Here is a 23460-nt window from a genome sequence, read left to right on the forward strand (position 1 = left end):
ATCCTGATGTACAGTATGTTGAGTCTCGGTAGCTCCAGGCCTAATAGTGAGACTGACGGGTACCAGCAAAAGACTGAAATGTTTCATTCACATGATCTTTTGATTGATTCATCACTAACCAGAGAGAGTGTTCAATTCTCAAGACTGCCAATCAAACCACAGTGATGTTTATCTCAATAGCAATAACACTGAAATAAGTTTGGGACATAAACCAGGTATTAACAGCTCAAGGTATCAAGTTGGTTTGTGTAACGTGGTAGCAGGTCTGGAAAAAGGTGTTCCACTTGATCGAGATCATCTTTAAAGTCAACTTCTAGACCGGCTGACATTAGAAGCTGAACTGAGCTTGGTTTAATTCTTTGCATACTACCCAGGGATACAAAAAGATTACTAGTGCCAATATGTTAATGACGCATTTATTACTTAGTGAATAAACGCCAAATAATCGCCCACGAGTTAGATTTGGCCCATCTCTAGTCTGTTGTTATTCAGAAGTTATTTCAATGAAATGTGTGAAAGACAGAGATGAGAGGGCTGACTGCTTCCAACAGTATCTACAAAAGTCATCCATCAGTGCAGGACCTTCACAAAGCACCACACGAAATCAATCACCCATATTTGCCTCTTATCTCCCCTCCCAGCAGCCACACAGCTGGGCCTGTGAGACTCCCATGAATACTCGTCACCGTGGTGCTGACTGACAGAGCCTGACCTGAGACCAGTTTTCAGGTAAAGATTTGTCCAAAAGGTCCGGATTATAAATCAATGGGAAATGGCAGGGAATAACTACTGCATCTATAAATTGTATTTACAGCATGAATAATTTCCTGCCATTCCTTGGATGATGTGATATCTACAGGGACAATATCACCCTAAAAAGATTTCAAAAATAAAGATTTTTCATGTGACTGATTTCTCAATAACAACAAGTCCATCAGAAAATGTGTCATTGCTGTTCTGGTGACCCTGTCGGTCTGCAATATAATAATATGAAACCCTTGGCTGCTCCAAGCCTGTTAGGAGCGCAGGCCTCTGTCAATCAATAGTAATAATAACAGGAAGAAATGTCATCATGTCACATTTATGGACTAAAAGTAGCCTGGAATCATTCTTCTAATGAATAGCCCTGAGGACGGTGGAGACAGACCCTGAAGCCTGGCTGACTTGAATAAATCCACATTCCACTCATCCAGTGTTAGCCTAATAATATACACCTGACAAAATGTGATTCTAGTGCTCGAGTGGGTTGCGCTTGGGTTTGTCCGGTCAAGTAGAAGAAACCGAATTAGATTTTTCTTTCCGTGCATGAGCTTTTTGTACTGCTGGGTCGAGTCATGGGACCATAAAGTATTCATCCATGCAAGCAAAATCTCCCTCCACGCTAGCCAACACTGAGTCAACATCCGTCAATCCATATCAGATTGCAAAACTGACAGTGGAACAAAGAATCGGATTTTAGTAAACATTGAATGCGATTCGATAGACGCGAACGATAAGGATGATTCAACACTAGCGAATCAAAAGTTTAAACAGTAAGCTATCAATAGTGTCGCTCGGACCAACCACAAAGATGCAAGAAAAAGCTAGTTTGGTTACTGAATAAAATATATATTTACAAGTAATTTAAATCGTTTAAATGCACATTTATTCTGTATTGAATAGTAAATGTAATAACGTAAAAAGAATGTAAACATAACAGTTCAAAAACTTTATATCATTCTAAAACTAAATTCTGTTATTATTTAGTCACCCGCTGTGACTTTAATTCTTCTTCAGAATACAAAAAGACAAAAAGCATGGACAGACATTCATTTATTTAGCATCTTTGTTTTCAACACACTGTTTGCTTTTTCCAGACCTGTTCGATTTTCCTGCTGTTATGTTTTCACAAAATTCATCATTATCATTTTTAAGAGAACTATTCCTTTAAGGTAAGAGCAACATTCACAATTCCTGCTCGGTGGATCATTCCAATACCGGTAGTAGACCAAAAGCTATGTTGAGACTTGTCAAATACACAGGAATTTGTTCTAAACAAAATGTTGCAATGCATTACACACATCCTACATATGGTGAATGACAGAAATCATAAAGATAAACAACATTCCGACAACAAAAACGTTAAACATAAACAAACAATGCAAAAGAGGACAAGCGTGAAGATGTTTTCATCATGTACCTAAACAAAAATAATAAAAAGCAACCTTTGTACTTTTAATAACACAGCAAACGTGACTTTACTGTACACATAAGCACTTCTGTTTCGAGTACGAGGACAGATTCGAGGTTGACTGGAAATACAGCACCAAATAAAAACATAGCCTGAAGCACAGCTCTACACCAAGCCAAGCCTCCCGGAGTTCTTCCGATCACATTTGCATTGGAAATATGAAATAAGGCTCGGTGCGGCCCTACTTCACCCTAAAAGCTGAGAAAATGTCCTTCGTTTACAGATGATCTCAAATGTGACTGTACGCACCAGTGTTTTCAATTTTGAGATGAGTCACCTGGATGAGTTTTTAAATGTGACGTGAGCTCTCACTACACTACGCTGCCTGTTACAAACCATCTTCTGTTTAAATAATGAATGATTTCCATTACACGATGCCCTCTGTGATTAATGTCAGCAGCACTGTAGCATAAACCCACATACCTGCACTGGCACAACTTAGAAAACTCCAGAACTGCATGGTGTATATCCATGTACCAGAACGGGTGAGGCTGTTTCCTCAGCGATCCCTACCTGTACTAATGACGTAACGCTAGAGAATACCTGCAAAGGTGCGCGCACGCGTAGGCTATAGAAGCCCCGCCCTCAATCTGGCGCTGCGCTGAACCAGAAAAATTCCAAAAAACAAGAAATATGTGTACATTATTGTTTCAAAAGTATATATTGAATCTGTAGTTTCGTGAAAGAGTGTTACATTTCCATTCATAGGAAATACATAATGTGTTACTTTGATGGCAAATAACCAATAATTGGTTTTAAAACTCGACCTCCATGCGAAGTCGAACTATCACCTCAAGCAGGTGACTAGCCTCCAACAATCACAGTCGCTGTGGTCGGTACTTCGGAGACGTAACGGCATATGATACATCAATTCGGGAGTAAAATTCATAGGCAGATATTATTACTATAAAAAGCGTGCCCGCGCATTTAACTCGTTTCGTTGTTTGTCTCTTGTTGTTGTTTTCAGCTCACCATGTGAACAGAAACAGCAACTGCGGTCTGACAACAATACACAACACGTTCAACTCAACATAAACGTGCCCCGATGATAATACTTTGTAAGGGTATCACGGTTACTAAACAAACTGGTTGAGGTTAAACGTGACCCGAGTCAAAAAGAAGAAAAGGACGAAAACATTAGGAATGGCTTGAGATTATGGAGTATGGTCTCTTTCGCATTTACCCGGGCACTCCGTCCTGCAAAACCTTGGAGGTTTGACTCATATCAGCAATTTCATAATGATACAGGAATCCTAGCAACGCTGCTATACAACAACACGCCTCGCATTCATAATCTAAGGCACAACAACATGTCAAATTGGCCCAGGAAAGCCCACTCCCCTGGTCCAACTATAGATAAGAAAACCTCCCGCTATGCTACCAGGCTAACACAGTTATTGCAATTATTATTTCATACCTAAAATGTGCACCGTTAACACAGAACAATATTTACCGTATTGTGTTCATCGGCTGTTTCAAAAACCGCTCGCGCCCGATAAACACCCTTTATTCCGCAGTGATTGGTTTGGGGTTGAATCCTGTGTTAGCGCTGCCTGTGGGTCCGCTCAGGCTCCGTGGGGTCTGTAGTTGATTTGAAGACCGGAATCCTCCCTCTTGCTCTCCCTCTCGCTGCTGCTGGGAGTGATGTCCGTTCGTGAATGAATTCGGTTGAACTGATTCGATCGAACCGATTCGCAAAGCGTTTTCAATCACTGCTGTAAAAGGGATCTTTAAAGGGATGCATGACAACGCCAAATAATAAGTCAATAATAATAATTAGTAGTTAATAAAAACAACGCCAATTTTGCCTTTTACAGTCCCTTACGAAAATTAACCATGTTTTTTTTTGTGGTACAAGTGTAGTAGGCTAACCATGTTTTTTGGTGCATTGATTACTTAGGGCAAAGGTTTTACTACAGTAACCATCGTTTACTATGTTTTTTACAAAAAACGTGGTTGTCAAAACCATGGTTATTTTGTGATAACCATTGTTTTACTACAGTAACCATGTTTTTTGTTGTTGTTTTAACTGTAGTAAAACCATTGTTTTTCAATTTTAACTGTAGTTAAACCATGGTAAATTTTCGTAAGGGGTGATAGTTCACCCCCAAAATAAACATTCTGTCATCATTTACTCACCCTCTTGTCATTTCAAACCTGTATGACTTTCGTCTGCCAAAACACCTAAAAAGATATTTTGAAGAATATTGGTATGCATACAATGGCGAACAGAATTTTAAAATGTGCAAAACGTTATTGGAGCGTCTAATTCAAGTTACAGCGCAAAACTGGACCTCACATTTGATACTAAATGCAAACATTAAATACACTATATTCTAAAACACAATAAAAACAAGACGTAACCAAGTATTTGACTAACCCGTGCAACTAACCAATTCATTCAAACGAACCGTCCGTCCGAACGAATCGGTTCTGACCAATCCTGGCTGCTGCAGTTCGGTCGCTCCAATATGGCTGACACACTGGCAGTCCGGTGCTGGGTTACGAGAGCCTTTACGATTATACCGTAAACCTATCAGGTGGTCAACAAAAAATAAGATGCAGTTAAGAATGAGTCATGTTCCACCAACTATTCAGTGCTAATATAGTTCGACAATAGAGACTTCATCTTAGTGACAGGTTTAAAAAAACAATGATTTTGTCGGGTTTTTTTTTTTAACGAAAAACCTTATTTAGGCTAAATATGTTGTAAATGCTGATGAAGGTGATTGATTAGGAAATGGTGCCACCAACAGGGCAAATTTACTTTACTGCACCACACCCTGTTGACGACATAAAATATGACACTTGTGTAGCTGTCAAGTGCATCCAAAAATGTACCCAGAAATATATTCAAAATCAGAACTGATATCTATGAAGTTTTGTTTTTCTGCTTCTGATTTACACAGAAATGCATCAAGCTCTAATGTGTGCTGCACGCCTACACACACTGTACACACTGTACACTCCAGAGACTTCAGGAGAGGATGGATGTGTGCTGGCTTTGTCTTCCAGACACATCCCCAAAATTCCTTCCAATGACGTCTGACAGTTGGATGGCTGACCCCGGGGTCAGAGTGTTAAACTTCAGCCAATGGCTGCTCTCTGCATGGGCGGGAAAATTTCAGCCCAGGGCCCCTTCCTCAAACACCTCCAAAGAGATCTGATCTAGAATCAGCTCAACGTGTTCAGTCAATTATTTGAATAATAAATACCGACTCACATCAGCATGTTATTCTAGGGTATGACAGAAAGCATTAGCACTTGTTTTCAAGAAAGTTGCAAACATTTACTAGCCACAAAAGAAAGACATAATGCGCAGATCATAAAAATGTGACAATGGGTTTTTTTACCGTTACATTTTTAAACCGAGAGAATTGCTCCCTTTCCCATCAAAATATGTCAAGTATTCATTTATCATTTGTACTGATTTAAATGTAATCTAGTTATAATTTAATACAAAAGTCAATGTGTCTGGACAAAATGATTTAATTACTTTATTAAAGTAGGTTGAAATATCATTTTACATGCAAAAGCACAAATCAAACTAATTCTCACTGAGGTTTAGAGATTTAAGCGTGAAAGGGACAATGTTCATAAACATGTGCTTCATTCTACTTTATATGATTTTTTTATTATCTGTGACATGATTTACCGGAAACATCTGAAATAAATAAAGGAAAATATCTATCCCTACAAAAGCAAACATGACAGAAGAGCACTTTCTTCGTACAACCACAGAAGTGATTTCCAAAGGCACCACAAGGATTGCCATACGGTTACACAATATACTCATTATGGCTGTCATCCATCCTCAGCCAGTGCTGGTATATGCACCTCAACTCTTTGATCTGGGGCTTTTCAGGAAATTGTGAGCATGTCAGTGCCGCAAACCTCACCCAATTCTTTATTCCGCTATTTTGGAACAAGATAGGTTTTCAAAGGACTGCTAATTCTATACAAAAATTGTTATTTATATTCTACAGCCACAAGGCTTAAAACCTTACTTTTAGTGCTACACACTGCGATATATTTACACAGTGACTGTTCGGATGAGCATTCCAATTTCAGCGTTTAAGAGCACAGCATTGATTTCTAATGTTGGACTGTTTATACCAGTGGTTCTCAAACTTTTTCGTTGCAAGGCCCCCTTTGTGTTAAGTGCATTGCTTTGCGGCCCCCGTATAAAGACGTATAATCTTAAACTTAGAATTTTAATTAAACCAAAAACATATTCAGTTATACAATGCTGGAACCTCATTTCTTTTGGTTGGTGGTGTCATTTTTTTGATGTTTGATTGCATAAAATCTATGATCAATTTCTATATTTCATAAAATGCCACAAAATCTGTGGCCCCCTGGATCCATCTTGGGGCCCCCCAGGGGGCCAAAGCCCCCATTTTGAGAACCACTGGTTTATACAAACAACCCTAAGCTTTAAAAGCTTCTGGTTATTTCCACATAATTTGACATGCAGTTTTTCCAGTTTTCACACATCAGTGGCAAAGGAAAGGTTAACTTCAATCAAAACCAGTACCAGCAGCCTGATATGACACATTTAAAGGCCAATGTATGTGTGTGTGACTCATTAAACTAGACATTAACAGTTTGACAGAGTATTAAAGATGCATGTATCTACTTGCAAGTGGCACATTACAAATTCTAATGCACCTTAATATACATTCAAATATGCATCGACTGTTTTAATCGACTCTCCAGATGGCAATTTTGCCATCAAGCCTCGCAGAACCACTGAGAACATATCGGTCCTCTGCTGAGAAAAGCGTTCGTACGCAGTCTTCATGGGCTTCAAGCTCTTTCTCAACCGCCAGGCTCTCCGAGTCCAACACGAAGATCTTCCCCACAACCTTGCTAAGGCCAGTCACACCACTGCTACATCCAATCCACACCTAAAGAAAGAAAGCGCCGTCAGTTTCAGTCTTACTGTGTGTGAAATCTTATGCCTCCAGTAATGTATGAAAGCACTGAATACCTGATCCTTCACCCTGATCATACAGGTGACCCCACAGCAGTCAGGGAGTGTGACCCGTTTGGGTGGTTTTGTTGGGTCAGAGGATTCAAATATATACAGCTCTGCTGAGTCTGTGAAACTTGTCCAGATCTGTTTTCTCTAAAAAAAAACACAAACAAGAGCTCTGAGATCATCTGACTGTATCTGAGAGCATCATCATTTTATGCATTTCAATATAATCTTTATATTTTCAATAACACTTTATAATCAATTTTATTAATATGGATCATCTTACAATATTATATTCTATAAGGTTAAACAAAACATTGTTTTTATATTGATTAACAGATGATTTAGTATTCTAATAATAGACAGTAATATAATGTATTAAATAATTCGTTCTTAAAGAATGCTACTTTTATATTTGCCACACTTTAGGGTCCTTGCACTTGCAGATGTCTTACTGCCAACCTTGGCCATACATACAAATCAAATGGTGTGACTAGTAAATGCATCTGATATGAACCTCCATGTGCAGTGTGATCCTGCTGAAGGCACTGGCTTTTGTTTTTACATCTTCTAGGAGAGAAATCTTACGAAGCAGACATCCGTTCTGTCTCAGCTCCATCACACAATCCCTGGCACCTTCACAAATGAAAAAAACGTCAATAAATTTCTATAGGTTTCTGTATGGCATAAGCCATGTGTATGAGTTTAAATTCGATGTTTAGTAAGTATGATTGTTGGATATACTTTAGTAGCATTAAAAGAAACTTACAACACCATACAGTGTCGTGGACTTGAATGGACTGTAATCTGTCACAGGTCAGATGAACCCGTCTCTTCACCCTCAGAGAGGGGACGTCCCAGACGATGACAGTGCCATCTGCACTACAGGAATACACCTGCGCATGGCTTCAGGAACACATAATGATGTTTCTTTATTGTTTATTATCTCCATACAGCTGGCAAACGCACAGAAAATGTTACAATGCTGCCACCTGCTGGTGAGTTAAAAAACGTATTTCTCTTTCTATTGTATTTAATGCTCATAGAGTTGGTGGGTTCAATAATCTGTTTATTTTTCTATTTAATTATTATTTAGTGCCCAGAGCAATGTGATCACAATGAGGGAGGGCCACACTAATCTGTCCCCTGCCAGGATATTGAGGTCAGGCCAAATAAACGTGGCTACTGTCCAATGTTCACCTGGGTCTGTGGCTCAGTTTCTCCAGGGCGAAATCGGTGACCTCTCCGCGGTGCTCCGTCAGCTGTTTGTGACACAGCATACTGCGAGTGTTGATTATGTAAATGACAGAGTCCTGAGAGCCAATCCACAAATGCTCCTGGTCCAATCCCATCATGCAGTTCTGGGTACAAAAACACAGATAGTTTAAATCTGTAATGAGATCTACGGGTAGTTTCCCGGACAGGGATTAGACTAGTCCTAGACTAAAAGTTTTTTGTAAGGCATGTTTGTTAAAACTACTTACATTTTCTAAATAAACTAAGGCCTAGTCCTTGTTTAAGATAATCCCAAGAAACCCCCCCTAGAGTTTAACGTTACAAGATCCAATCCACAATATGGCATGATATACTGTATACTTTAAAGCTGCAGACCAAAAAGCAACCAAATCTGGTTACACTCCAACAGGTGAAACCTTATTTGTTCCTACAGGAGCCTGACATCACAAACACATTCATATTTCTTAGTTCTGTGGAAATCTTACATCGCTCTCGATTGCTCATCTTATATCAGCATCATCAGTCTACCAGTATCTTGAATGCGTCTTACCAGTTGAGAATCTCCTAAATCAATGCAGTTTTGCAGCAGGGACCAACTAACAGCATCAAACACAACCACTTTCCCACAGCTGAGAGCACACCAAAGCTTAGGGTTCCCATCCAGATCAGCAGAGAAAGTTAGCTGTCCTTTACAGAGAATAAAAAAGTGCAAATTTAACAATTAGTACAAGTCTGTATTCAAGGCTGTGTTGAACAGTTCTGTACTCAAGTGTCCAAAAGGGATGTCCAACATTAAAAGATTGTTGTCTTTGTTGTTTAGTCAATACATTATTAAAGATTTAAACTTTTTCTATGCATTTTGTGTAGTTGTGCTTGGAATGTAAACTAAAGCTCAGCTTTGAGAAGAATTCTTGAGAAGAGTCTTGGCAAACTATTACACACAACAAGCTTATTGAAGGAAAATGGCTGCTTTAGTGAAAAAAAAGAGAGGATCAAAAACATTAATGTTTGTTTTGTATATTAAAATGTGCAGTAGTTTGACTCTTATTGTTTTCCAAATAAATAACTTAATACCTTAAAAAGTTGTATTTTCCTCATATTTTAATGGATTATTCAAACCTGAGTGAGCATCAAAAGCAAATACGGCACATGCTGTATATGGCCTCCGGACATCACTTTACTTTTACTTTACTGTACATGCTACTATAAATAAAAATGCGCTCCGATTCATTCAGGTGTTCGATAAAACCTGGATTCAAACCAATCTGTTCTTTAATTCAAAATATTCCCTGTTTGTGACAAAACATTGATTTAAACATGAAGATTCCACTTGGGATCTATGCCCACTACCAGGAATTGTAATATTTGTTCACCACATAATTCAATTTGAATGTCACATCATCCTTATTGAGGTATAAATAAAGTTGTTTAAAGGCTTTCCAGTGAGGCGTCTGGGTCAAATCTTTTTAATGCCTCCCGTGGTCCCTTGTTTTTAAAATGCTTCCTTTTATTACTGTCATGTGACATTGCCAGATAACGTCAAGACCACCCAAAACAACTCAACCTGTTAAAAACTTTCAACACATTTATATCATCTTAGACGTTCATTTTTATAACACACTAAACATTCAATTTGAGCACACAAAGAAGTGTGTTGAGTTGCAGTAGGGTCATTTCGACAGGTGAAATATAAACAATATAAAAATATTATCATTTTGAATTGGTTTCACAAGTTTGCTTCAGTTTGCTTTCACAAGGGACCCAAATGTGTTCATAAAAGATGATTTTTATCCATTATCAGAGTGTGATAAACAGAAACAAACTCCCATAGAAATCGGACAGAGACCACCTCCGATTATTTAGGTGTGGATCAAAGCGCGAATGAAAACCACTAGGTTTTGAATCGAATGCTCTTAACACACATTAACGCAAGCATAAAAACATTCTTTGGAATAACCATTTATACAACCAAAATATTCCTGTATGCAGACCTGGAGTGTAAAGCAAAACGTCAACAGACTGAAGGCTCCTCATGTTCTGAGATGGATTAATCTTGTGCTTCAGTGTCTCAGCTGTGGGTTTGGGAATAATCATGGGAGCTGTGGGACCACAAGAGATAAAGCATGTTATGGCTATCTTCATATATATCAGACAGGACACATTACAGACTTAAGCACACCTTCATGGCGTAACCTTTCATAATATGCAAGTTTGGAGGCAGCAAGAATGGGTTTCTGTATCTGTAAGCAGCTCACCACTGCATCCATGAGCAGGACATTAGTCAGAGCCTGTTGCACATACTGAGGGTCCTGATAAAGAGAAGAGGGTGTTTTAAAAACACAAGAACAGCATTTACTGTGTCCTCTATGGGTCGGTTTCCCGTACATGGTTTAAGACTAGTCCTAGACTAAAATCTGTTAGATCTGTCTAAACTGAAAACTGCTTGCACTGACATATCTTAAAATACATGAGTGCCGTTGTTTTGTCTAACATGTACTTTAATCTAGGACTAGTTTTAAGCCCTGAACGGGAAACCACCCCAATGAGTCACAGACATGTTTGGGCATGTGTGCAAAAAAAACAATAGTCAGATGTAGGATACAGCATTCCAAAGCTGTGTGCTCTTGGTTTTGATATTAGAAAGGAAAAGTCATTAAGCAGCATATCCAAAGACAATTAATACCATATTAATAATATCATCATCAAGATTTGTTTTGCTTTCTTCATAAAGCAACCCCCGGTTCTTCATTTTACAGCACAGGTAACTTGTACCTTATGGTTGTCGGCCATTATTCTCCCAGCCCACATCTCCTTGACCATCAGGTTCCACAGTTCACACTCGGATTTTAAATTAGCCTCAAATATCTCTTTCTTCAGTCTGTTCTTGATCTTCAGCGACGGGATCCTCAACAGCAGGAATGGAGCTGCAGAGATCTTCACTTCCTGTCAGGGTTACAAGATTCATCTGACTACCACCAAACACCAACATTGGGATGCAACAACTTGTTGTACAGGCATGAAGTTGCAAACCTCAATGTCTCTGAACTTGGTGATCTCGACATAACCCGGCCTGCCTGTGGTCACCAGGAAGAGTCTCTTCTGGGTCACGGCAATTTTACCAACGCCATAACTGGTATTCACAGAGCTGGACAGCTTGTACACACGCTCTCTGCTGTCTAAACGTTCCATCACCTCATCAGGTAGGAAAAGATCTTGTGCCTCCGCCTCCGTTTCCTTCCAGAAAGTGTAAAACACACGGAACATCTCCGGATCTATTTGTTTTGGCTCACCTGAGAAAGCCAAAGGAATCAGAACAAATGTAAGAAAAGTAAACAGGATCCATGCTGTGGCAAAGAAGACCTACCGACAGCGAGAGCCTCGAACAATCTCTGGATGGCGCCCACGTCCCGTACAATTCCAGATTCCTGAGTGCACTTCACAAACTCCTCCAGTTGCATTGGACTCTTAGGAAGTTCAAACTTCTTCACGCGACCATCTGATTCCACACGCTTGCTCTTATCATTGTTCTTCACTTTAGAGATAAGCCACCTAAGCTCCGATCTTCTCTCTGCCTGGGCTTTCTCCTCCGTCTGCAGAGAGTCCACCAGCACCCTTACCAGCTCCTCTGGAAAGATCTCCATATCTGTTTTGTACAGGTTCTGGAAGTCACTGAGGGCATCCAAGCGCTTCGAGTTCAGCATGTTGACAAGGCCGCGCAGGTAGTGGTACCTGGCCAGCAGGTTGGAGTCATGGGGCGGGGTGGCTGAGATGGCTTTGTTCAGCTGGAGGACAAGATCTCCAAAGTAATGACACACGTGGGGGTAGCTCAAGGGAGGAGGGAAATCGATCAGTTTGAACATCTTGACAGGTTTGGCTGATGTGGTTAGAGCTTTGGGAAAAAAAAGATTTGCAAGGAAAATCCGCTGAAATTATCTTTTTCCAGACAGAAGAATATACTGTTTTTCTCTTACGCATTTCAGGAAAGATCTTCGTTGGAGACATGTGTCTCAGGACGCTCGGGTTAGTCTCTTCGCCCAGGTTAGGGAGACTCGTGCCAAGACGTTTATTCAGACCGGTGTCTGGCCGACCATTTTTCAGAGCCATCTCCTTGACAGTGCGTCTGCGATAGAAATCCAATGATGCTTTCCATCTCCTCAACAAATAAATAGAGAAATGCTAAATAAGTAAACATGTTTATAATACGTTCTATTTAACATCAACTATAGCACGGAAATAATCAGAAGCGGTAAACGTATAGTATTTAATTTCATATTAATTTCAACATACTTTTGGTCTTCTGTCCGAGTGCTCTGCTCCATTCTGGTAAATGTATCAAACTTTCCATTCAAACGGTCTTTTAAGAATGAGTGGAAAATGTGTGTTTCCAGGACCTGTCATGACAAAAAGCCATCAGTCGTATAGTTTGGTCAGAAACGAGCCATTTTATAATACAGACGGTCACCGTTTTATAAAACGGTTGGTCTCCTGGTTCCCTGGTCTTCAGAAATTCATCCGTGTTAAAAACTCTGTGCTCATAATTTAGGTGATCAGCAACATCTCTGAAAAAAGACAAAAACAATTGTTACAACTATACAAGCGTATCACTTAAACAACCCACTGATCCAAATTCAGTTCCTAATTTATACTTTATGTGTGAACCTGGACCACACAACCAGTCAGAAGGGTCAATTTTTAGTATTTTGAGCTTTCCATTGACGTATGGTTTGTAAGAACAACTATTGCCAAGATACAACTAATTGAAAATCTGTAATCTGAGGGTGCAAAATAATCCAAATATTGAGAAAATCCCTTTTAAAGTTGTCCATCAGAGGCGTAGTAGCAGGCCGTTGCTAGGAGAAACAGGTTTGTTTTAATGCTCTCTTTAGGCTTACCACTGTAATGACATTGTGGAGAGTAGATGAACGATTTAGCTGCATCCACTCACAAAAATAACGTTTTGATATAGTTACGGTAGCAAATTGACAAAATATCTTCATGGAACATATCCTAATGATTTTTGGCATAAAAGAACAATCGATCATTTTGAACCATTCAATGTAGGCTATTGCTACAAATATACCCGTGCTACTTACGACTGGTTTTGTGGTTCAGGGTCACATATGCTTACCTAAACATGTTCACGATGAGCTCAAGGGTGATGTTCTGAATATCCCCATTGAGTTTGTTTTGCCAGCGTCTTCTCTGCATGCGCAGCTCATTGACATCTCTGCAGATGCCCTGATGAAGCACTTCCAGGTCATAGTGTAACTGAAGACCTTTCCTTCTGCATGAAGACAACAAACCAATAAGAAAAACATCAAGAGCAAGACAAGAAACTGAACAATTAGATTGTTCTTACCGCCTCTTGAAACACTCAGCAGCTGTCTGAGGGGCTTCTGGAAGGTCGACGTCATGATAGTCAGAAGAGACCACTTTTCCTTCATCAATATTGATCAAAATCAGATCACCTGTCTCCTGTAGGACACATTCATTACATCAGTAGTGAATTAGAGAACAATTTTACTGCAATCACAAATCACGGATCAAAAGATGTCGACAAACAGTGAAGTAAATGAAGAGTTTGGTTCCAAAATGAGACAACTCTATTTTTAAGAATTTTCAAAAATCATGTTTTCTATTATGTTATCATGTTTTTATTGTGTTTTATTGTGCTAGTTAGCTGTATTCTTTTAGTTATTATGGCTTAAATCAAAACCAACCAACTGCAGTTTGATTGATATTAATTGGAATGCACAGTAAAAAAAACATGATTTTTGAAAAAATGTAAAAACGGAGTTATCTCATTTTGGAACCAAACTCTTCAAATACTGGTGTCAAGAATTTCTAAACATTCAAAGATGGCTCGTGCCTTTTTAAGGGATATTGCAACTAAAAATACAAATTCTGTCATCATTTATTGACATAATGTCATTCAAATCCTGTGTGACTCTTTCTTCTGTGGAACACAAAAGAAGATATTTTGAAAAATGTCTCAGTGGTTTAGTCAAGGGAGGCCAAACGGGGTCAACGTTCTTCAAAACATCTTCTTTTGTGTTCTGCAGAAGAAAGAAAGCCACACAGGCTTAGAATGACAAGAGAGTTAGTAAATGATGACAGAATTTTTATATTTGGGTGAACTATCACTTTAAAGAACTTCAGTCAGCTTTACCATGGCTACTTCATCATAGTGGCTAAGGTGGCATCCCATGAGGAATGGGGTCGGTGCCATGACAAAGTCAAGCATCTGTCGGGACAGTGTGGGCACCAGCGGGTGCTGCCAGCGCAGAGGTCGAATATACAGCATGAAGCACTCTGCGATCAGAGTCAGTTTGGCCCAGTCTGAAGAGAAGAACACCATACGCTGTTCTGTGAGTATACTGCTTATAATCTGCAGAGGAACAGACGCACGCGTCAGTTATTACTGTGGGCCAGAAAGACAGTTTTAAAATGGAAAACCTCCTATTAATCTTTACAAAGTCATCAGCATTTATATCGGAGACCTGCAGCAGCTCTCTGGACCCGAAGCAGAGGAATGGAAGATGAAGATCCAGGTCAATAACAGGATGATTTTTATCTTCTTTGGATGGAAGTACAATTGTTACAGGACGCAGAGTGAACATCTGACAGGAAACAGAGAAACACTCGATTTAAATCGACACACTCAAATCTTGCTCTTTAACTACGAATATACTTCACGTAAATGATATGAATATTCTGTGAAGACAAACAAATGAGCTACTGTATATCATCTCTTGGTAAACATTTAAGACACATTTAAACCCACCACATGCAGCTGACCAGGGGGAGGAGTTGGCACAAGAGCCAGTTTGGCAGAGAATTCCTTCACTTCCTGCTCCATATCAGTATTTTGACAGGTTTTGAGCCGACCTAACAGGCTAGAGACATGAAAACCCAAGAAGAGTTTTGTTGTAAATGTTCATTATCTTATAACACACAGGGAAATATTTCTGTTAAGGGACAGTGAAAACCACGTTATTTAGTTTAGTTTTCTGCTCTAAAAGGAACAATGTATGAAATTTAGCGGCATCTAGTGGCGAGGTTGCGAATTGCAACCAACGCCTCACTCCACCCCTCCCTTTTGAAGCACTACAGTGGTGGCTGACACAGAACTAAGATGTCGTCACGTTTCCGCTTCTTTGCCGAAGGAGATGACGATTTTTTATTGGGCCTTTAAGAAACTGTGATATGATGTCATAGAACTAATGTTGTCCATGCTTTCTAGTCGTACTGAAATTAATTTCTAAATTCTAATTCTCTTCTTTTTCCAATATACTGCATGTCATTACTGTACATAGCTATTAAAAATTGGCCATACCTGGACAGACAGTCCTTGAGAGCGTTGTAATACGGATGTTTTGATATGATGCAAATCCCATAAGCACTGTAGAGACGTGGAAGCTTGGATAAGCGCTGATGTCCATTATGTTTTAACATCCGTTCCTGGAAAACCAGATTATAAAATAAAGCACTGAAATGCAGGATCAGTGGCACAGCCTGTGTGTTGGGGTAACAAGTATTGTATTGTAATTTTTTTTTTTTTTTAAAGGAGTCATCGGATGAAAATCCAAATTTGTGCTACAATTGGGTCCCCGGTGCATCTAGCAACCCAGAAAACGTGAAAAACAAGATCCCAGTAAGTTTGTTTTGATGAGCCTTTCCCTGCAAGCATGTGAGAAATCGAGCCGTACATGTACCGTATATATAGGAGGATAACGTTAGCATATGATAGCGAAGGAAGCTAAGTCAGTCACGGGCTGAATAGAACATTCAAAGCCAGTGTTAAACTTACTCTATATTTATATGTTATTTGGCAAATGGGCACTTGGAGTTTAGCTGTATGTATGTTAATACAATATTTTAATATGTTCAGCTGCGGCAAGCTGTTTGTTTTGCTAATGAACAGGGGCGAACACTGCGGTTAGTTTCGTTTTAAACGTCTCAAATCATTCGTCTTTAGGCTAAAAAATCTGTCACAGCATAGTTATGCTCTCACGTTGTGTGTGTAACATTATAACTTGTCAACGACAAGCGCTAAAATCCACGTAATTCCGCTGAGATCTGCAGGTGCGCATTCCGTGGATTTTAGGCAAGCATACATGCACAACGTGAGCGCATTAGGATGCGGTTTGCTGTGACAGATTTTTTAGTCTCGGGACGAATGATTTGAGACGTTTAAAACGAAACTAACCGCAGAGGAGTTCAGGAAACATAATTTACCTAAACCATTGCCATGGCAGTACTACACGTGTGTTGTGTTGACACGCCGGATGGAAGGAGGGTGGGGTGCGCTGTAACTCATTATCATTTAAAGAGACATGCACCAAAACGGGTTGCTGTGAGCATAGCTGTTTTTGTCGAGGCAAAAAGGGTTTTGTTTACACAGCAATTGAGTGTTTTTAAGCAAAATATGTTCCATACATTTCATGAAGACCCTAATAAATCATACCAACTTGTTGAAAGTGCTCATTGAAAGTGATGAGTCCTTTAAGTTATTTGCTGTTCTTATGAAAAGGCTGTTTCTTTACATTCAGGATTTTAACCATATACACTTCACCTATCTAAGGCTGAGTCTCTACCAACTGACAGCACAAGAATTTGGTGGCAACATGGCCACTTAATAGCAATAGTAATAGTGTCATGGATTTTAGTTGGCAAGCCAGACACACCACTATACAAATGGTGATGTAGAGCACAGGTGACCTGTCAGTATACAGCCATGAAGAGAGGTTATTATAGAAATCTGACCTGTACTGGTTTGTAGTACTGGAGAACTACCCCATGTGACTGGTTTCCAAAGACATCAGTAAACACAAGGAAGTGGAATTGTTCTTCCTGCTGCTTCTGAGATACCTGAAGACCTCCTGATTGGGAAGAAACCATATTATGTTTTCTTTCAATATTTATACACTAATAATTACATTTTATTATATTTAGATTACATTTTTGAATCCTTTACAACCCGTCTTCATTGAATATGACAATGCCACTGAGAAGTAATGAGAACTGACGACCTTAAGAACAGAGTTAAAGGGATAAAATTCTGTCATTGTTTACTTGCCCTCAAACTGTTAAAATCTTCGTTTAAAAAATAAGGTGTTTTGAAGAATGTGGGAAACTAAACCGTTCTGGGGCACCATTAACTACCATAGTAGTTTTTTACCCTTCTATGGAATTCTATAGTGCCCCAAATCTGTTTGGCTACAAACATTCTTCCAAATATCTCCGCAGAATAACGTAATTACACAGGTTTGGAAGAGGGTGAGCATTTTTGGATGAACTGTTCCCTTTAACAGAGTTACATTTACATTAAGTCATTTAGCAGACGCTTTTACCCAAAGTGACTTACAAAGAGTTCAGGGAGCAATAATACAATAGGTGCTAATACAAAGTTACTAGTTTCAACAAAAGCCAGAACAATACCTGTTGAAAGAAAGTTTTTTTTTTTCATTTGTCTGTCAAGTATTCACAGATGAGATGGGTTTTAAGTAGTTTTTTGAATGTTGTGCGAGATGTGGTTGACTGGACCGAGTTAGGAAGAATGTTCCACCAGGAAGGAGTTGTGAAAGTGGGAAAGCGATTTACTGCCCTTATGAGAAGGCAATACAAGACGCCGCTCGTTTGCTGAACGCAGGGTTCTTGATGGGGTGTAGGAGTGTAGGAGGGTGTGAAAGTATGGCGGTGCAGATCCAGTGATGGCCCTGTAGGCAAGCATTAGTGACTTGAATCTGATACGGGCTTCAACTGGTAGCCAGTGGAGAGAGATGAAAAGGGGTGTCACACGAGCCCTTTTGGGCTGTTGGAAGACTAGGCGTGCTGCTGTGTTCTGAACCAGCTGGAGTGGTTTGATAGCCTTTGCAGGAAGACCAGCAAGGAGAGCATTGCAGTAGTCCAACCTTGAGATTACCAGGGCCTGGACAAGGAGTTGTGCCGCATGCTCAGTGAGATAGGGTCTAACCTTTCTAATGTTGAATAAGGAATATCGGCATGACCGCGTTGTCTTTGCAATGTGATCATTGAAGGACAGCTGTTCATCAAATATGACTCAGAGGTTCCTGGCTGTTATGGAAGGAGTGATTGTGGTATTGCCAAGTTGGATGGTGAGATCGTGTTGCACCGTGGGGTGTGCCGGAAACACGAGTAGTTCTGTCTTGGCAGGGTTCAGCTGGAGGTGATGCTCTTTCATCCAAGCTGAGATCGCTTTTAGGCAGGCTGTAATGCGAGCTGCTACAGTGGTATTGTCTGGGTGAAACGAGATGTAGATCTGGGTGTCGTCAGCATAACAGTGATACGAGAAGCTGTGTGCCCGTATGAAGGGTCCCAAGGATGCCGTGCAGATGGAAAAAAAGCAGCGGTCCAAGCACTGATCCCTGAGGGACCCCAGTGATCGTGTGGTGAGCAGTGGACAGCGAGCCCCTCCATGACACCCTGAAGGATCTGTCGGAGAGGTAGGATTTGAACCAGCGGAGAGGAGAGCCTGAGACTCCTAGAGATGACAGGGTTGCTAGCAGTATCTGGTGATTGACAGTGTCAAACGCTGCAGATAGGTCTAGCAGAATCAGGACCGAGGATTTAGATTCCGCCTTGGCTAGCCGCAGTGCTTCTGTGACCGATGGTTGTGCAGTCTCAGTGGAGTGGTTTGTTTTGAAGCCAGACTGCTTGTCATCCAGTAGTTTGTTCTGGGATAGGTAGGTAGACACCTGGTTGAAAACTGCCCTTTCAAGTGTTTTTGCAATAAATGGGAGGAGAGAGACAGGTCTTTACCTGTCGGTAGTAGAGGGGTCCAATGTGGGTTTCTTAAGTAGGGCTTGACCTGGGTCAGTTTGAATGTGGATGGAAAAGTGCCGGTGAGCAGGGAGGTGTTGATGATGTGTGTGAGTGTGCTGGATATGGCCTGAAGGAGATGGGAGGGGATTGGGTCAAGGGGACAGGTGGTGGGGTGGCTGGAGAGAAGTCTGGTGACTTCAGTGTCAGTCAGTGGGGTGAAAGAGGAGAGTTCAATGTTTGAAGTGAGGGTAGCGTGTACCGAGGTCTGAGGTGCTGAGTATTGTTTGCTGATGGATGATGTTTTCTCAGTGAAAAATACAGCGAAGTCCTCCGCAGTCAAAGATGAAGTGGGCGGGGAGGAGGGGGGCAAAGAAGAGCGTTAAATGTCTTGAAAAGCTGCCGAGTGTTAGGTGCATTGCTCACCTTGGTGGTATAGAAAGACGTTTTAGCTGTGGTAACACTAGCAGAGAAAGAGGAGAGTAGTGACTGGTAGTCCCTTAAGTCATTTCCTTTCAGCAGCCTTGAGTGTACTCTGTTGTTCACAGAGGATGTCAGACATCCAAGGGCAGGAGGGGGTGGCACGAGCTGGTCTGGAGGACAGAGGACAAAAGTTATCTAGAAAGGATGTAAATGTTGAGCATAAGGTGTCGGTGGCAGTGTCAGCATCTAGAGATGCAAAGTTGGAGGGAAGAGAGGATGTCACTTTAGCAGAGAGGGTGCTAGGGGAGAGAGAGCGAAGGTTCCGTCTAATATAAATGGGTGGTAGTGTTGGTGTAGGAAGGAGCATGTTGAAAGTGATGAAGAAGTGGTCAGAAATGTGAAGAGGTGTGACTTGAATGTTATCTGTGGTGCAGTTACGGGAGTAGATGATATCAAGCTGGTTTCCTGATCTGTGAGTACTGGCTGTGGCGAGGCGCGTGAGGTCGAACGAGGCGGTTAGGGTGTGGAAGTCAGAAGCATAGGGTTTGTCCAGGTGGATGTCGGTCTTTACTCTCATCGGTCTTCACACGCGGTGGGCTGAACACGAGGGCTGACGCTACCGTCCGCTTAAGTATGTGTTGTGATTAGCGCGAACAGAATACAGCTGAACACACCTTCTCGATTAGCAAAACAAAGCCTGAACGACTTGAATCAAACAGCGATCAACTAGCTCCGTGCTTTTAATTGCAAAACTATAATGTCTAGCCGTAACGAGCGGCTAACGGGAACTTAGTGTGACTTCAGTAACACAGTACCCAACGGAAGAAAAACGCTAACACCTTAGCACTCAGTCAACAAGAAATTAAGTAAACAAGCTCAAATAATCTTAACTAACAACAGGCAACAGTCCAGTTCAACAGTTAAAACAAGGTAACAGGGTAAATAGCAGACTTACGCATTACTGCAGACTTCTGATGACTATTCGCTTCTCTCGTTAAACATTTCAGTTATACCAGATGACTCTGACAGGCCTAAAACTGTTTTACTAACGTTTTAACTAAAACGTCAATAAAAGGATTAACAATAAATACAAAAGAAACTAAAACTAAACTGGAACAAGAAAAAAATCATAAAAATAATTGAACACTAAAATCCTTACTGCTCGAGTTAAAATATATTGCAGTGTGCTGACCTTTGTCCTTGCCAACAAAGCTATTTTGATTTTAGTGTCTTATGTTTTACACTTTGTAAAGTATCAGAGATCTGTGTTAAAAAATTTTAACACATTAGTTCTAACTTTAAGCAAAAAAGACCAGAGCTTGCATTGTTACAGTCTTCCCCACAAAGCAGACAGTAAGAATATAGATCAAGGGCACAAAAGCTTAACAGGGATAGTTCACCCATTTCGCTCATAATGTACTCACCTACATGTCATTGCAAACCTGTATGACGTTCTTTCTTCTCCAGAGCCTACATTGACTTCCATATCGACACAGAACCACTGAGACATTTCTTAAAATATCTTCTTTTGTGTTCCACATATAAAAGAGTCATACGCAGGTTTTGAATGACATGAGGGAGAATAGATGATGACAGATTTGATTAGTTTTGGTGAACTAACCCTTTAAAAGATTTTAAACATAGTTGGTTTCACCTGGAAAGCAAAGTTGTGGCAGGGCCACCAGGTCCAGGTCTTTAGGAACGCTGACGTCCTCTGTGGTTTCTTCCTTGGCTTTTCCAGCAAGGGCTAAGTGTCTGTCGTTTTTCTTTTTAATGAAAGAAAACCGCCGTTGAGTGCGGCTGAAGTTTCCCACACCTGGTTCATTAACGCTCCCTTTGGTCACAAACGGGGGTGCATGAACCTGCAGGACCTCAGGATCAAGTAGAGGTAAAGGACTTCCGTTTTCCTGCAGAAAAGACTGACCACGTGCATGAGATGCTAAGGTAAATTGGTAAAGTGGTTTGTTCACACAGTTCAATTATTCAAAGCCATTTACATTTATTGCATGGACACAAAATCAACAAGACATTTCTCCAAATATCTTCTTTTGTGTTGCACAAAAGAAAGAGTCAAATGCTGGTTTTGAACATCAAGAGGGTGTATAAAAGATGTTTATTTTTGTGTGAACTACAGTATTCCTTCAATGATATAGTCAGATAGCTACAGTGTACTGTAAATTAAAAAAGACAAAGCCCTCTTAAGCAGATGCATTGTAGTTAGCTGCATATAGACTCTTTTTACAAAAAACTTTACAGTGATTTACATAGTTGTTCCATAAATGGTTAAACTAAAACTGAAACAAGATGCAAAACTGCATGAACCAAGGTTTCTCAAACAATCCATGTTCCTGTCTGATCTTGTTCCGTAGACAAGATATTCGAAAATAAACACGGTGTTAAAGGCACTTTAACACAAACACTTTTTAATTTCCTGTCACCGTTACACAAAAAACGGTTAAAGGCTGTACTGCATTACATTCATCTTACTCAGAATATTACTTACCTCATACACCTCCTTTATTTGATCATTTGAAGGTCCAACAACAACACATGCTTCCAGTAATCCTGAAGGCAGTGGATCTGCCATTGACATTCTGTCTTCATACCTCGCAAGGTGCTGTTAACCCTCCATTAACGCAAACTGTGAATTTATAAACATCAACCCACACACAAAAAAACAGGCAGCCTGTCTGTAAACCTGTAGCACAACACAAAGGCGAACAAAATGACTTTTAAAAGGCAACTTTCATATATGACATTATTAAAAAAAAAACATACCAACAATGACACAAGAAAGTGACATTGTTGAAACTAACTTAAATGGATACAATGTGTTTCCCGGAGCTGTAGCGACAACAAATGAGAAATTATAAATGACAAATAAGTTGGTACAGTCATTTTCCTGCTTTGCAGAGTTTCAATCAAGTGTGTGTAAAACGCCTCTTCTGAACTGAATAACCAGAATATTTGAATAACCAAAGTATAAAAAAGAAAATTGTGCTTTAAATGCCCACAAAGGAAAATGTGAGCTGCAATCTAAAATGAAATACAAAAAAGTTTGCATACTGTTATCCCCTCAGGTATACTTTACATTTACCTTTAGTTGAGTCCCCTCTTTGAAGCAAATTACTGCACAGTATTGCTCTTAACCTGGTTATACAACCAAAAGTACAATTTTAAACCTAAAACTATTTTTTACTTTTTAACCTGTTACCCTAATCTTATCAGCACAAGTAGCACAATTTTCTTTTTATCTAGAGGCTTGGATAACATTTACACTTCTAACTGTCTCCAACTACAGCAACATATGAAATAACACTCACCTTTGCGATGATGGTACAAATGAACGCCTTTGTCAGTCTTCGGTGTTCCGATTCCGAAATGAAGTACCACGGAGAATAACCACACCATAACCCACGAGACGGTGAGAGATCTGCGCATGCGCTAGGTAGTAAACCAGGTGAGTTGTTACAGTCAGTGTCGAACTGATTTCGCTGGATCTGAAATGTTCTTGGAGCAACACACTTTATTGACCCAATATGTGAAGCCTGTACACGCCAAGCCATCACATGGGTGAAGCACCTAACCCTGGTCGTAAGCTTAAGATTTACATGAACTATAAACGTATCACTCAAATCGGATAGTTACATCACACTTTATAAGTAAAGTACGTTTTTTAAGTTTCAAGTTGGTGTATTTTCTGTTGTATTATTTTTTCTAATCACACAGTTACGACTGAGTAATAATTCAACTTTCTAGATACATCAAAGTGGTTCTTCACCACGAGTCAACAAATTGTATCACCTTG

The 23460-nt window shown here is 40.1% G+C and overlaps 2 protein-coding genes across 5 annotated transcripts in view; both read right to left on the reverse strand.

The window, feature by feature from the left end:
* The window catches only part of ptk2ab (protein tyrosine kinase 2ab), a 50960-nt gene extending 47079 nt beyond the window's left edge, over window positions 1-3881 (reverse strand). Inside the window, exon 1 of one of the 3 annotated variants that reach the window (XM_057340217.1) lies at window positions 3684-3881. Coding sequence is in view for 1 of the 3 variants with exons in the window: in XM_057340214.1 (XP_057196197.1) it covers window positions 2654-2690 (37 nt within the window). In the remaining 2 variants the exon portion in view is untranslated. Of the gene's footprint in view, window positions 1-2653; window positions 2755-3683 lie in introns of those variants that run through there. The other 2 variants (XM_057340215.1, XM_057340214.1) reach the window with 2 other exon arrangements.
* Window positions 3882-5709: 1828 nt separating this feature from the next.
* Window positions 5710-23204, reverse strand: dennd3b (DENN/MADD domain containing 3b). 2 transcript variants are annotated; one of them, XM_057340721.1, is made up of 24 exons: window positions 22976-23204; window positions 22156-22293; window positions 21307-21571; window positions 17214-17329; window positions 15784-15908; window positions 15232-15343; window positions 14948-15067; window positions 14617-14835; window positions 13807-13922; window positions 13576-13731; window positions 12910-13006; window positions 12735-12838; window positions 12419-12597; window positions 11812-12336; window positions 11478-11737; window positions 11220-11390; window positions 10627-10756; window positions 10439-10546; window positions 8998-9134; window positions 8412-8572; window positions 7981-8117; window positions 7729-7847; window positions 7224-7361; window positions 5710-7140 (listed from the first exon to the last, which is right to left on the reverse strand). In XM_057340721.1, the coding sequence occupies exons 2-24, from the start codon at window positions 22243-22245 to the stop codon at window positions 6934-6936; spliced, it is 3792 nt and encodes a 1263-aa protein (XP_057196704.1). In that variant the 5' UTR covers window positions 22246-22293; window positions 22976-23204; the 3' UTR covers window positions 5710-6933. The 2 variants fall into 2 exon arrangements, with proteins under 2 accessions (XP_057196704.1, XP_057196703.1); XM_057340720.1 differs by having other exon boundaries at window positions 12419-12600; window positions 22976-23203.
* Window positions 23205-23460: the final 256 nt, after the last annotated feature.

Source organism: Triplophysa rosa, linkage group LG8 (genome assembly GCF_024868665.1).
Source record: "Triplophysa rosa linkage group LG8, Trosa_1v2, whole genome shotgun sequence".
NCBI lineage: Eukaryota > Metazoa > Chordata > Actinopteri > Cypriniformes > Nemacheilidae > Triplophysa > Triplophysa rosa.

Excerpts from the sequence above, each read along its gene's own strand:
- dennd3b (XM_057340720.1), bottom strand. The coding sequence starts at position 22,245 with ATGTCAATGGCAGATCCACTGCCTTCAGGATTACTGGAAGCATGTGTT. Across the intron at positions 13,923-14,616 it reads ACTATGATGAAGTAGCCATG|GAGACAGGTGATCTGATTTT; the intron begins GTAAAGCTGACT and ends TGTGTCCTACAG. Across the intron at positions 12,839-12,909 it reads ACCAACCGTTTTATAAAACG|GTCCTGGAAACACACATTTT; the intron begins GTGACCGTCTGT and ends TTGTCATGACAG.